The 14,749-nt window shown below is 53.6% G+C and overlaps 2 protein-coding genes across 21 annotated transcripts in view; one reads left to right on the top strand and one right to left on the bottom strand.

Annotated features, from left to right (window-relative positions):
• SRCIN1 (SRC kinase signaling inhibitor 1) overlaps positions 1–5,283 on the top strand; it is a 177,502-nt gene extending 172,219 nt beyond the window's left edge. For 11 of the 14 annotated variants that reach the window (XM_043503287.1, XM_038385619.2, XM_038385629.2 and 8 more), the window contains one exon: positions 505–5,283. In XM_043503287.1, coding sequence (XP_043359222.1) covers positions 505–726 — 222 coding nt within the window. In that variant the 3' untranslated portion in view covers positions 727–5,283. Of the gene's footprint in view, positions 1–14 lie in introns of all 14 variants that reach the window. The other 3 variants (XM_038385631.2, XM_038385620.2, XM_043503289.1) reach the window with 2 other exon arrangements.
• Positions 5,284–6,987: 1,704 nt separating this feature from the next.
• Positions 6,988–14,749, bottom strand: part of ARHGAP23 (Rho GTPase activating protein 23) — a 128,345-nt gene continuing 120,583 nt past the window's right edge. For 6 of the 7 annotated variants that reach the window (XM_038385598.2, XM_038385597.2, XM_038385594.2 and 3 more), the window contains one exon: positions 6,988–12,047. In XM_038385598.2, coding sequence (XP_038241526.1) covers positions 10,887–12,047 — 1,161 coding nt within the window. In that variant the 3' untranslated portion in view covers positions 6,988–10,886. The remainder of the gene's footprint in view (positions 12,048–14,749) is intronic. The other variant, XM_043503291.1, reaches the window with a different exon arrangement.

Here is a 14,749-nt window from a genome sequence, read left to right as displayed (position 1 = left end):
GCTTTTCTTTCTAGGCCGCTAGATCATCTAAAGAGGCTAGTGGGCTGAGTGAGACTTCCAGTCCAGTCACAGAAAAAACTACTCCTGGCAGAACATCCATCCCTGTATTGACTTCCTTTGGGGCAAGGAACTCATCCATTTCATTCTAACGCTTCTTGCCAATTTCTCATTCAACTGTTCTCCTCATTACTGGGGCCTGGCTTCTCTCTTCCTTACACTCCTCCCTTGGACTGTCTTCTTGAGGCAACTTCAAAGGTCACCAGATGTCCCTCTAGCTTTTTATTTTAATTGTCCTGCTCCACTATGGCCGACCTTCGGTCTCGCATCCTGCTCCACTATGGCCGACCTTCTGTCTCACTTCCTGCTCCAATATGGCCGACCTGCCACTTTCTGTTTCTTCCTCTCTTTTTTTGTTGTTGTTGTTCTTTTTGTTGGTGGTTTTTTATTTTTTCTCCCCTCTCGACATCTCCTTTTTTCCACCCTGGCGTTTTTTGTTTATTTAAGAGCGCTAAGAACTTCACTCCGCCCGTTTCACAAGCTTCAAGCAACGACGACGGTGCGCGGTGCCAGAACCTGCCATGCCTTGTTCAAGGAGGACCAGAACAAAAGCAGAAGGCTGTTGACATGGGAAGGGAGGGTGTGGGGGGGAAGCGGCTTCTGAAGATGTCTCAGAAACCCGCCGATCTGACTGTTAATGCTGCTGCCACTCCGTTTTTTTTTCCTTAAAGTTTTTAACAGCTGTAACTGTGATTAATCCTGTAGGAAACTATGCTACAGTCTTCTAGCCAAGTCTTCACGGGTCAGTGGTGTTTTGACTTTGGAGCCTGTGTGTGCAGCTTTTCCGTTGGGCTTTTGATTGTTGACTTGCTGAAAGGTCAGTGTTGTACTGAAAGCCGCCAGGGCTCATACTGCAAGAAGCCAGCGGGTCAGTGTTTGCGTTAGCTTCGCTGTCTCTTTCTTCCAAGAGTTTCCAAGGGAAACACCTGAGAGGGTTTAGTCGGTGAGACTGCCTGGTGCTTACCAACTGGAAAGACCAAAGGTCAGGGCATGTCGGTGGCGGGGAGGCAGAATGTTACTTCAAGAGACGTGGCTGAAACGGGTAGAGAAATTGGAATGAGATGGGGACGGTTCCTGAAGGAGTCAGGTTTCCCGTAATCTTAGTTTCATAATGTAGCACTTTAAAGGTTTGGTCAGTTCCTTCCTGTAGTGAGAGAGAGAAACTGGCGGGGGCAGCCAGGACTGCGTGGAGCAGAGGGGTGATGCTGAACGGCGAGGCCAGGGGCTGAGTGGCATGGAAGGGGCCGATACTGCCAGGCATTGATCATGTTGTACTGAGGGACGTGGGAGGAGAGCTGAATTCAGCGAGTGGGATGGGATTGGGAAAGACAGAGTAGCGCAGGTGGGAAGGGCGAGGTTGGAAGCCCTGGATCTCAACTAGGGGAGAAGGGGCATGACCCCAGGAGGGGTCATGGGTTGTAACTACCCTGCCCTTCCGTATTGGTCTGCAGGGCAAAGGGTGAGTACTAAGCAATATACCGTGTGCCCAGATGGGGGTGTAAATGTGGAGGCTGAGACTGCTGCTGGAGTTTAATGCTCCTGTCTGCCTCCTGGCCTCTACATGGACTCATGGGTAAGTGGGGGTCGGGCATGATGGGGCTTCGCCTTGGGCTGGGGGGGGGTGACATTCCCGCACCGGGCCCTCTGAAATTTAGCGCAATCAGCTCTGGTCAGGCAGGGCTGCATGGAACACGCCAGGGGCGAGTGGGTGGTTTTCACCAGCAGCAGCCCCTGGGGGCTGTAACGCCCAGGAGGCGAGCGAGGGGAAAGAATGCAAAGTACAATAAGCGAGGAGCGGCCCTGGCACCCTGGCTGTAACGAATGCACTGTATAGCACGGCGAAGGGCTGGGGCTCGTTAGAGGAACCTGAGGGAGGGAGATGGGGAACGAGATTAGAAGAGCCGCAGGTCCAGCGGCCAACACGGATCTCTTGGGCTCAGTCTGGAGCCATGGAGAAGGGGCAAAAAAGAGGGTCACATGCCATGGTCTCAAATAGGTATGGGAGAGGTTTGTTAAAGTACAATACATACATGTGCGTGTGTGGGGTGGGGGTGGGGGTGGGGGTGGGGGTTGGGGGGATGGCCAGTCACTGGACAAACAAAATGTAAGCACAGATTATACCTAGGGGAATCAATGCGCGCTGTGTGTGCGTGTGAATATCCCAAATGCTGTAGTGTAGAGTGTGGATCATGTGCAACCAGCGTATGGAATCGAATCACTTCTTTTGTTGGCTAGTTCGTCGTTGGTTTTCAGTTCCTTCTCTTTTTTTTTTTCTTTCTTTCTTTTTTGTATAGCGATCATTTTTGTACAAACAGAACGAGCCTTTTTTTGAATAACAATGAGAAAAGAAAAAAAAAAAAAGAAAAGAACCATAATGCAATTGCTTTGGATTGCAAAAAGCAACTCTTTACATTTAAGTGAAGTGTCTTAACATTTTATATTGTTTTAAAAATATATTTACATATTATATATATATAATATACGTAATATAAATATATATATATATAAATATTTAAAAGAAGAAGAAATAAAAGAACTCTCTTCACGTCTGGTATATGAGGGGGTGGATCTTCTTCCCTTGTGAAATTGTTGCTTTAGAAATGCAGTTTTAACCCTAATGCTCAGCTTACCATCCTGTTTTTCCTAGACCTCTCCCTGTTGCCTGTCACTCCCCCCCCCACCCACTTACATTTTGTGTGCATGATGGGAGAGGCTGGTATGCATCTGGAGCGAGCCACTGGTGCCTGTGTGTGACACCAAGCAGCGGGACAGGGTGTCAGTGGCAGGGATTGAACCTGCGATCTCTGGCTTGTAAAGTATAACCTTTAAAGTCTTGGGGCTGAAGCAGGCTTCTTACCCGCTGTGGCCTGGCCACCAGTGGGGAAAGGGCGGGGGGGGGGATAGAACGGGGCACTGAGCTGGTTACATGTGCCCCAGCTCCCTTGTAGCAATTTTTAAGAGGTGGGGGCCATATGATGTAGGCAGAGTCAGGCACACACTGGGCGGGTGGATTTTAGTGGGGGATTTAGCGCCACCCACTGGGCAGGGAGGGGAAGGAGCTGACCCAGCTCTTAAAGAAGGGAACGGTTTTACATCTCGAGTATTTCCCCCTTGCCATTGTCCAAGCCCTTCCCCACCTCAGGGCCAGCTCTGCCCACTGATGGGCCAGTGTCAGCCTCAAAAGGTCCCCCGCCATGCACTGGGCACACAACTGCTCCAGTGGGGCTGGCTCAGCACCATCCGGCTCGGCTCAGCTCGGCCTCATACGCTCGGGCAAAAGGCCAGATGTGGCCTTTCGGGACGCGGGCTGAGCCGGATCCAGGCTCCTTCCTCGCAGAAATAGCTGGAAGTTGAAGCATTAATTTTATTTTTCAGTACCAAAGTGAAAATTGTAGCAAAACTGCAGCTTCTGAGAGCGCTCCTGGCCTCCTCCCCCCCCGCCATGCCCAGCCACCCCTCCCTCCACCAGCCCCCGCAGTCACCGTCCCGCTGGCTCACTGAACAGCCTGCCTAGCGCCAGGCCAAGAAAACCCATCACTGCAAAGGCCAGGAGGTGGTAGTGTCATGGCTTGTCTCATGGCCACTGTGACTGTCGCTAGTGACGGACGGGTGCCCACCCACCAGGCCCTGCCAGGATGGGGGGAATCCTGAGGGCAGAGCCCCCAGTATTAAGGAGGGCCAGATACCCTGGTGAAGGCCTTCTATCTCCCATGGGGGGGCACACCCCCCATTGTGCCTCAAGGTAGGGGGCTGGACCAGCTCAATGCTGCTGGGGGAAAGTGCCTCACTTTATGGCTCCTGCTGGCGTGTGAGTCGCAAGGGTGGGGAGGCTTAAAATCGAAATGCTGGCATAGCCCCCACCCCTGTAGCTAAGGGCTAGCCCCCACCCCCCGCCAGCACTGCCCTTTTCCCACTAGAGGGGATGAGGTGTTTTTAAAACCCAGTCAGGTAAACCACAGCCCCCCCCCCCCCGCGCCCCCTTCGGCCTCACCTGGGCGTGTGACTCACTTGCAACCTGGCCTCGCTCCAGCTGGAACTGGCTCACGGGCGCAGGCAGCTGTGTCACTAAATTAGCAAAAAATGTTGCATCCGGGGGGCAGTTTGATTTTTTTTTCCAAAGGCACAAGGTGGGGGGAACATAGGTGCTTTTGACTAAGGCCCAGCGCCTCCATGGCACTTACGCACCTAACTCCCATTGGCTTCAGTGGGCATTCAGCAGCGAAACACATTTCAGGTTCTGGGCCTGAGTGTCTTAGGTGATGGGGGAAAAAAAAAAATCAATGGGCTTTTGAGAATGCTTCACTCAGCACGTAGGCCCAGATGCCTAACTCCCATTGGCTTTTAAGGGGACTTGGGTGCCTTTGAACAGCTGCCCCAAAGGTGCATGTGTTTAAATGTTTACAGCTGCGTGAGGTGACCGGCTGCATCCTCCTGTGTGTTGCAAAGGCTTTCCCCTCGCACAAGGGCCATGGTGAATACCGTAGTGCTTTCCCCTTTTAACTACCCGGAGGCGATTGGCCACACTAGGCTGTGGCTTTGGAGGGACTTAATTTTGATTAGCTTCGTTTCCTGCCCCAGCCCCGCCATGGTTAAGCAGACTAGTCTTCTACGTGCGTGCGTGTCATTTTCATGGCATCACTCCACTTGTGTGTGAGACCAACAATCACAGCGTGTTGATTTAACAATAAACCCACTTTAGTCTGACTTTTAAATTAAAAAAAGAAAAAGTTAAAAAAAAACAAACCAAACTCAAAAAAGCACCACCCAAGTTATGCATGTATCGCTGGAGTCGCTGCTGCATGCCACACCTTGCTTTCGTCGTCTGAGACTGTATGTTGGGGGAAAATTTTAAAAGGACAAAAAAAGAAAACTTTAGATGCCGTTTTCAGGGTTTCTACAACGTCGTGTGTCTGTCTCTCTCTCTCTCTCTCTCGCATGAATTTTATTGTGAACTGTTTTGAAAAACAAAACAAAACAAAGCTGGTTGTAAAGGACAGGTCTGGAGTCTGTATGTTTTTGAAAATCTTTTTCTGGCTTCTGTCTGTAGCGTAGGTCTATGTATAAACTATATGGATGCCATGGATAGTTCTGTGAGAAATGTGATCATTGTAACTTGAAAAAATTCCAAATGACAAAGGGTTGCTTTTTCTTTTGCCTTTCCTTTCTTATTTTCTTTTTTATCAGAGTGTCTGGCTTTAATAAAACACCTTTTTTTTTTTCTCTATAGCCCTTCTTCCCTTTAGGCTTTGTCTTTTGTTACTGCCTCTTAACCAACCACCACCGAATCCTCACCAGGCTGGGGAAAGCCTCCCTCAGGGGGCTGCAGTCTTCATGCTCGGTTGCACTTGCGTGTTACCCCGATTCCCAGTCACATACACACGGACTGCTAGCCCCAGTTACGTTGGGCTTTAAATTGAAGCGAGTTGGCCCAGCAGGACGCTAGATGCGATGGGTTGATCACTGTGACAAGCGGGCGCTCAGGTGGGTCTGTCTTTTTCCATGCGCGTTCATCCGCGAGCAGAGGGCTAGGCCGGGGTCCCCAGCTTAGGCCAGGTCTCCACTCGCGCATTGACAGCCGCGGAATTGCTCTATGCCGATGCGCCCGGCAATGTAACAAAACCATCGCAACAAGCGGCGGGAGCTATGGCGACGTCAGGTTTGTTGACGTAAGTGGCCTTAGTGCAGCGGTTGTCAAACTGGGGGTCATCAGGGCTGGCTTAGACTTGCTGGGGCCGAAGCTGAAGCCCGAGGGCTTTAGCCCCGGGCGTCGGGACTCAGATTACAGGCCCCTGCCTTGGACTGAAGCCCTTGGGCTTTGCCCCATCCCCACCTGGGGCTCAGGCTTCAGTCCCCCCCTCCTGGGGTGCTGTCGTAATGTTTATTGTCAAAAGGGGGTTGCAATGCAAATCCCTGCCTTGGAGGTTTCATGGGCAGAGGTTTAGGTAGGCCCTGTGTTGTGAGTGGCATGTGTGGGCCCCCCCGGATCACGAACAGGCTGGTGTGGCTGGTATTGGGCAGGGGCAAAGCCCATGCTGGGGATGCAGCAGCGTGTGGGCTCATCTACATCTAAACTCAATCACTGTGTGAAAAATCCTCCCCCCCCCCCCGAGCCCCATAGCTATGCTGGCCTAAGCCCCAGTCAGACGCATGCCTGTTGCCCTAGCTACCATGGCTTGGGGAGGTGGCATTGCTACAGCAATGCGGGCGGCATAGGGGAGGGACCCAGCCATCGCTTTAAGAAGCATCTACATGCCAGTGCTGCAGCACCCCTAGTGTAGACAGGGCCTGAGTTACCACTCAGCCAATCCCTCCAGCTGTTCGCCGTGTGCGGGATTTACTCTGTTCACATGAGAACACGCGTACGAACGTGAGCCCAGTGAGGCAGTGGAGACGAGCTCCCCCAGCCCTTGTGTTCAGTGTTTGTACAGCGCCTACCACCGTGGGGCCAGCACTGGGGCTGCCGGGTAATCCTGCAAGACAAGTAGTAATGATAACGATGCTAACAGGGATTGCAGCTGCAGCCTACCGCCCCCTTTTTGCAGAGAAAGTGACGCAAGGTGGGGAGCCTTGATCAACCCCAACCGGGGGAGTTTATTTTGGGGGTGCAGCAGGAAAGCATGCCAGTCCCCTATTCTCCCCTGAGCTCTGCCGGTTCCCAATATCACATGACTTCACTGAGCCACCATCAGCTTAACAGCCCTGTGGGATTGTCCCCGAGCCAACCAGGTGCACAAGGCACACAAGTGTCATCATGGGAATTACCGTAATGCACCATCCAACGGTCCACCTCGCCCACCGCCAACCCAGGCAGCTGCTGAGGACAGTGTCAGATACGCCCCCAAGCGTCTGATGTTGGAATTGCCTGGCCCACGCGGGAAAGTCTGGTTGCTAAAAAGCCAACTGACCAGTTCAATAAAACCAGAAAGTCTGTTCCTTGAATACGCCAGTTTATTTCCAATACATAGAACTGTACGTCAGCGAGGGCTAGTTCCAAACCAGGTGGTTTTTGTGTTTTTTTAGTTTTGCATATTCCATATACAAGGCTGACCTTTTACAACACATCAAGGAAAAAAAATGACACATGCAGGAAGATTTTAAAAATTCAACACTGTTACAGCACTTGGTGGTTTTCTTCTGGTTTTTTTAAATGAGCGAAACTTCTTAAAAAAATCCTTATAAATTCTTTGTAATATGTTACACATTTAAAGACAATATTTACACACACAAAATGAAAACAAAAAGAACTTTACAGCAATTATTTGCATAAAGTAAGAACGATGCATAAACTGGAGTAAGGTTTTTTTTATTTTATTTTATTTTATTTTTAAAATCCCCCCAAGGCCTCTCATTGGAATGGCTGCAGTGTGGCGTGGAAGATGCGGCGTGGTGTTCCTTCCTAGCCCAGCACAGTAGAGGACAGCTAGACGGTCACTGCAGAGACAGTCCCCCTAGTTCATTAAGACAATTGCCTGGCACGGGGCTGCAGTTGGCTTTTTTCTAAACACAGAGACGGGTGCAATGGATTTGGCGGGGAGAGGGTTGTTTTTAATTTTGAACTAAAAGGGGACCCCCCCCCAAATTATTACAAATAATATAGCAGCATGAAAACACAGTTTACCATTTTCAAGAGGAAAAATATAAACAACTGCAAAGGACGACGGACGTTTGCTTGCTTGGTGGAAAGTGGGACTTTCAGTGCATGGAATCAATACACTGCCCGGCCCCAGTTACCCGGGATAAATGATCTCATGCCAATGTCAGCTCTCCTGACGCTGAGCAATGCAAAATCTTCCATGGCACTATGTTTGTAGCCAGAGACAGGCCGCCAGGGCTAGCCAAATTCCAGTTTGCATACGATTAGCCTTACCTACCTGCAGCGCCCCTCCAGCTCCCATTGGATCCCTTAGCCCCGGCCTAACTCACCCCGTGCACGCTGTTACAGCTGCTGCGGCCCGCCCCGAAGGCGGCTGCATGGTTTGCGAAAGCGCTTTGAGCCGAAAAGCAGCGATCGGTGCACCGGTGCCCCCAGCTGGGCGGGTGGCACAAGCGCTGGGATGCTGGCGGCGTGATGGAAAACAAAACACAAACGAGGCAGCTGGTGTCTAAGGCGAGATCAGCCTGGTAAGTTCCGGGGTGAAAACAGCAGGGGTGGGTGAGGGGAGTTTTGCAGGGTGGACACGCTCCTCTCAGAGGGGTTTGAATGCTAACTTGTGCCTTCCAAGTGCTATGCAAAGAGCAAGTGCACCCCAAGCCCTGCATTCAAACTAAGTTATTGCCGGGCTCTAGGAAGCATCTGCTCTCTCCAGGAGCGTGCTCTGGCTCACAGCCACGGGGTGCAACCCTATTGAGCACAGCAGGTGCATGTGGCCCAGCTGTTCATGTGGGCAGGTGGGGGGCAAGAATTCAGATGGGCACCGAGGGGCAGCCAGTGCTGGGGGGGAACTAACCGGGCAGTGAGACACAAACACGCCAGGCCTGTGGGAACGTGTGGGCCCGGGAGCCACCTGGTGGGGGCTAGAGAGGAGCGAGCCGGTCGGGCTAAAAGCCGGGCGGGGCAAGGTGGTGACTGGGATTGAACAGCCTGGGGAACGGGCCCTGCTGCTTTCGCACCCACCTGGCACCGGGGATGCAGCATTAACACTGGGCTGCCCACAACGTGCTCCTCCCCGGCTGTGAACAGGCTCGGGACTTGGGCCTGGCTGCTCTCTGCAGTGCCACTTCTGTGCCCTGTGCGCACCTGTGCCGCTCGCTCACACCGGCCCAGCCCAGCCCTGCTTCCCAAAGGGCTGCAACCTGCCTGGCTGGGTCACCTAACGCTCCCGCTCCCAGCTGCCTGCTCCACCTGCTTGCCAGGGGGCTGCCCAGCCAGAGACGCCCCCAGCCCCGCTGGGAGTGCCCGATTCCCACTGGGTGGCCGAACCTCGGGCAGCTTCGCCCCTCTCAGCCTACCTGCTAGACAGCATGAGCTGCTGATTGTGAACCCCGCTGTCCAGACACCGGGGCAGGAGGCCTCGGGCCGCAGAGGGTCGTGTCCGGGGAAGAAGGGCAGCTGCTGAGTGCTCAGGGCTGAACTCCAGGCCTCAGTGATGCCGGTGGATTCCTCCCTCCTCCCCAAATGTTCCCGGCTGGCCCATGTACCTTCCCTGGCTGGGTTTCCCTGCCGCACACAGTGTGGGTAGAATCACCAGCAGCTACACTGGCGGGGGGGGGGGAGGGAGCTTGGGGAATGGTGACGGGCACGGAAAACTCCCACACCTGGAGGGGAATGGGCCACTGGAAGCGCTGAACCAGCCGTGGCCTGGGTCCCCTTCCTGCGCTTCGCCAGCCACCGTTCCAGCCCCTGATCCTTCCCCTGTGGCTTTGCAGGCTGGCAAACAACAGCACCACCTGCCCCCGGCACATCCTCCCTGGCAGAGAGCAGGACCTGCCCCGGCCTGGCACAGGGGAGGGGATGGGGAACAAAGGGCCCCTTGGCCCAAGGGCCATTTCCCAGCATTCACACGAGTGGATCCCGCACATGGTGCCAGTGGGCATGTAGTCACTGAGCACATGTGCCAATGGCCCCAGCACACACATTCCTGCACAGGTGCCAATGAAGCCAACTCACTTACATCTACCAATTACCCAACGTTGAATCAGGCTGGACACAAGGGCACCACAGGAATGTGTGCACACACGTGCGAATGGTGCACGTGTGCGCACGCACGCGCCAGTGTTACGAGCCAGCGGGAAAACGCTCACACTCTTGAGCAAAGCCCACATGTGGGCGCTGCGTCTGCACGGCCTCCTGTCTCCATTCTACAGCCTCCTCGCTCACCCTGGACTGCCCCGGGGGGCGGGGGGAGAACCGGCATGGGAAAGGGGGGCCCCGCTCTGGGGCAGGCAGCACCAGCTGGGACTGAGGTGCCAGGGACCCTCCGTTCGAAGCCACCCAACATTCCCTGGCACACCAGCGGCAGTGGCATGTTCTCTGAGCTGAGGGGGGCTGGGGGGGCACAGTAGCGTGATGCTAGAGCTGTGGCAGCATTTCAGAGGCACCAGCTCCTGCTGCGAGGAGGTTTGGGGGCTGGCAGCGGGGGCCTGGCAATGGTCTCATGGAAATCGGAGCATCCCTCCCCCGCCCCCTGCATCATGGGGGGAGCAGCCCTTGGCAGCAACCGCGGGATCCCCCACCAAGGGGTGGGGCAGCGAGAGCCACGCACACTCCCCCCGGTGAGGTCTTGGGGGGCAGCAGAGAGGATCTGGCAGCCTCAGGGACCCCACAGCCATGCAGGGAGATGTGCTGGGGGGGCCGTGAGGCTGGGGAGGGGTTGCCTGTCTCAGGCCAAGTGCTCCCTGTGGGTGCGCGGTGACCGCCCAACCGTCCCAGCTGCGGGCTGGACCCAAAGGGCTGGGATCCCGGCTCTGTGGCGGGGCCGGGACGCTCCGAGTTGCAGACGTTCTCCCCCCCCCCGGCAGGGGTGGGGGAGTCTTAAAAAGGGAGCCAAATTAAGGAGACCGACGATTAAATCCACAAACCGAGGGAGGGTCGTTCAATTAACGCTACGCCCAAGCGCCAGCCAGGCAGCGCGGCCGGGGCAGCGAGGGGGCGTCTCCGGCAACCTCGGGAGCCCCGTGAGAAAGGCCAAGGGACACACCAGGGGCAAGGCCGACAAAATCAGGGCAAGTGGCTGCTCGCCCCTGGAGAGAGCTCCTACCTCCGTGCAGCGCCTGGCACTGGGTGGATGGGGAACCGCCCGGAGACGGGCGCCACAAGAGGCTGCACGGGGGGGAGAAAGGGATGGCGTGGTGGAAAGCAGAGACAGCCGGGCCTCGGGGTCTGGAGGGGGTTAGAGACACTGGTGGAAGCGGAAGGAAGCTGCGCGCGTGGGAGCCGGGCCCCGGTCGCCAGGGAGCCCCTCCGGGCCCTTACCGTGCTGCTGCTCGCCGGCGCCGCCCTGGTGGCTCAGTGCCGAGGACGAGGAGGGCCTGGCCTTGGTCGACTCCAGGCTGCTGAGGCCCGAGTCCTTGCTGTCTCTGTGCAGGTCCCTGCAGGCGGCGCCGGCGTCCGGGGGGCAGAGCTCGGGACCAACGGGGGGCCCCTGGCCCGGTGCCTGCGGCTCCTTCCACTCGTTGAAGTTGAGATCCTTCAGGCCGCCGGGCACCACCACCGTGTGGCGCCGCCAGGAGCTCTTCTTGCGCCGCGTCTCCGGGGAGCGGGGCTTGCGCAGGCGCACGGCCAGCATGTCGTCGGCCGAGGCCCGCAAGCGCAAACGGATCTGCTCCGTCAGCGAGGGCCTGGCCGGGGCCCCGCCACCCCCCGGCTCCCCGCCGGCCCCCGGGGGCCGCAGGGACTCCTGGCTGCCCTTGGCTGAGGACTCGCTGTCCGGCCGGGGCCGCGCCAGCTTCCGGCGGGCCAGCGTGTCGCACTGGATGAGCCGGTGGGAGTTGAAGGAGGCCCGGGCGAGCTTCTCCTTCTCGCCGCTCTCCAGCTCGGGCCCCTGCCCAGCACCCAGCCCCGCTCTCCCCGGCAGGAAGCTGCTCTCCGTGTCCGTCTCCACGTGGCTGAACTCGCTGCGCTCGTCGTCCGCCTCCTCGCCTCGGCTCTCGGCCACCGACTGCACCTCGGAGCACAGGCTGCGGTCGATGGTGGACAGGGTGGAGTAGCCCGAGGCGATGGACCGGGCGTCCGGCGCCGGCTCCCTCGGTCCCGCCGGCTCCTCCACGCCCGCTCGGCGACTCGGAGCATCACGCGTTGGGCCTGGCTCTCCGGGGGCCGCGCCACGGCCCGGCCCCTTGGCCTCTTCCTCCTCCACGCCCCCGTCCTTGGCCTCCTCCGCTCTGCCTTTGCCGGCGCCCTTGGTGGCCTCATGCTCCGAGTCGTCGTCCGTGCTGCTCCCCAAACGCTTGGCCTCCCGCCGCTTCTTCCTCTTGCGGTTGACGGCGGCGATGAAGGACATGGCGAGCAGCTCCTTGTTGTACTGCTCCTTCCGGGGCGCCCCCGTGCCCTGCTGGAGAAAGAACCCCCCGGCTTAGTGCCACTGCCCCAAGTCCCTCTGCGCCCCAGGTCACGGAGCCAGGCTCAGCTCGGGCCACCGCCCTGGCCGCAGCCACAGCAGTGTATTCTGGGAAAATCGAGGGTGTCATGCCGTGGTGCATTCTGGGGGGGGGAAAATCTAGGCCACTGTCGCATATTTTACTAATGGAAACTGCGTGATCATGGGAGACTTTAACTTCCCAGATATAGACTGGAGGACCAGTGCTAGTAATAATAATAGGGCTCAGATTTTCCTAGATGCGATAGCTGATGGATTCCTTCATCAAGTAGTTGCTGAACCGACTAGAGGGGGTGCCATTTTAGATTTAATTTTGGTGAGTAGCGAGGACCTCATAGAAGAAATGGTTGTAGGGGACAATCTTGGCTCAAGTGATCATGAGCTAATTCAGTTCAAACTAAATGGAAGGATTAACAAAAATAAATCTGCAACTAGGGTTTTTGATTTCAAAAGGGCTGACTTTCAAAAATTAAGGCAATTAGTTAGGGAAGTGGATTGGACTGAAGAACTTATGGATCTAAAGGCAGTTGAGGCCTGGGATTACTTTAAATCAAAACTGCAGAAGCTATCGGAAGCCTGTATCCCAAGAAAGGGGAAAAAATTCATAGGAAGGAGTTGTAGACCAAGCTGGATGAGCAAGCATCTTAGAGAGGTGATTATGAAGAAGCAGAAAGCATACAGGGAGTGGAAGATGGGAGGGATCAGCAAGGAAAGCTACCTAATTGAGGTCAGAAGATGTAGGGATAAAGTCAGAGAGGCTAAAAGTCGAGTAGAGTTGGACCTTGCAAAGGGAATTAAAACCAATAGTAAAAGGTTCTATAGCCATATAAATAAGAAGAAAACTAAGAAGGAAGAAGTGGGGCCGCTTAACACTGAGGATGGAGCGGAGGTTAAAGATAATCTAGGCATGGCCCAATATCTAAACAAATACTTTGCCTCAGTCTTTAATAAGGCTAAAGAGGATCTTGGGGATAATGGTAGCATGACAAATGGGAAGGAGGATATAGAGGTAGATATTACCATATCAGAGGTAGAAGCGAAACTGAAACAGCTTAATGGGACTAAATCGGGGGGCCCAGATAATCTTCATCCAAGAATATTAAAGGAATTGGCACCTGAAATTGCAAGCCCATTAGCAAGAATTTTTAATGAATCTGTAAACTCAGGAATAGTACCGAATGATTGGAGAATTGCTAATATAGTTCCTATTTTTAAGAAAGGAAAAAAAAGTGATCCAGGTGACTACAGGCCAGTTAGTTTGACATCTGTAGTATGCAAGGTCCTGGAAAAAATTTTGAAGGAGAAATTAGTTAAGGACATTGAAGTCAATGGTAAATGGGACAAAATACAACATGGTTTTACAAAAGGTAGATCGTGCCAAACCAACCTAATCTCCTTTTTTGAAAAAGTAACAGATTTTTTAGATAAAGGAAATGCAGTGGATCTAATTTACCTAGATTTCAGTAAGGCATTTGATACCGTGCCACATGGGGAATTATTAGTTAAATTGGAGAAGATGGGGATCAATATGAACATCAGAAGGTGGATAAGGAATTGGTTAAAGGGGAGACTTCAACGGGTCCTACTGAAAGGCAAACTGTCAGGTTGGAGGGAGGTTACCAGTGGAGTTCCTCAGGGATCGGTTTTGGGACCAATCTTATTTAATCTTTTTGTTACTGACCTTGGCACAAAAAGTGGGAGTGTGCTAATAAAGTTTGCAGATGATACAAAGCTGGGAGGTATTGCCAATTTGGAGAAGGATCGGGATATTATACAGGAGGATCTGGATGACCTTGTAAACTGGAGTAATAGTAATAGGATGAAATTTAATAGTGAGAAGTGTAAGGTTATGCATTTAGGGATTAATAACAAGAATTTTAGTTATAAGTTGGGGACGCATCAATTAGAAGTAACGGAAGAGGAGAAGGACCTTGGAGTATTGGTTGATCATAGGATGACTATGAGCTGCCAATGTGATATGGCTGTGAAAAAAACTAATGCGGTTTTGAGATGCATCAGGAGAGGCATTTCCAGTAGGGATAAGGAGGTTTTAGTACCGTTATACAAGGCACTGGTGAGACCTCACCTAGAATACTGTGTGCAGTTCTGGTCTCCCATGTTTAGAAAGGATGAATTCAAACTGGAGCAGGTACAGAGAAGGGCTACTAGGATGATCCGAGGAATGGAAAACTTGTCTTATGAAAGGAGACTTAAGGAGCTTGGCTTGTTTAGCCTAACTAAAAGAAGGTTGAGGGGAGATATGATTGCTCTCTATAAATATATCAGAGGGATAAATACAGGAGAGGGAGAGGAATTATTTAAGCTCAGCACCAATGTGGACACAAGAACAAATGGGTATAAACTGGCCACCAGGAAGTTTAGACTTGAAATCAGACGAAGGTTTTTAACCATCAGAGGAGTGAAGTTTTGGAATAACCTTCCAAGGGAAGCAGTGGGGGCAAAAGATCTATCTGGTTTTAAGATTCTACTCGATAAGTTTATGGAGGAGATGGTATGATGGGATAATGGGATTTTGGTAAGTAATTTATCTTTAAATATTCAGGGTAAATAGGCCAAATCCCCTGAGATGGGATATTAGATGGATGGGATCTGATTTACTATAGAAAATTCTTTCCTGGGTATCTGGCTGGTGAATC

Source organism: Dermochelys coriacea, chromosome 27 (assembly GCF_009764565.3).
Source record: "Dermochelys coriacea isolate rDerCor1 chromosome 27, rDerCor1.pri.v4, whole genome shotgun sequence".
In the NCBI taxonomy this organism is placed as follows: Eukaryota; Metazoa; Chordata; order Testudines; family Dermochelyidae; genus Dermochelys; species Dermochelys coriacea.
The sequence above is the reverse complement of the archived record's forward strand: the minus strand, read 5'-3'. Positions and strand labels throughout refer to the sequence as shown.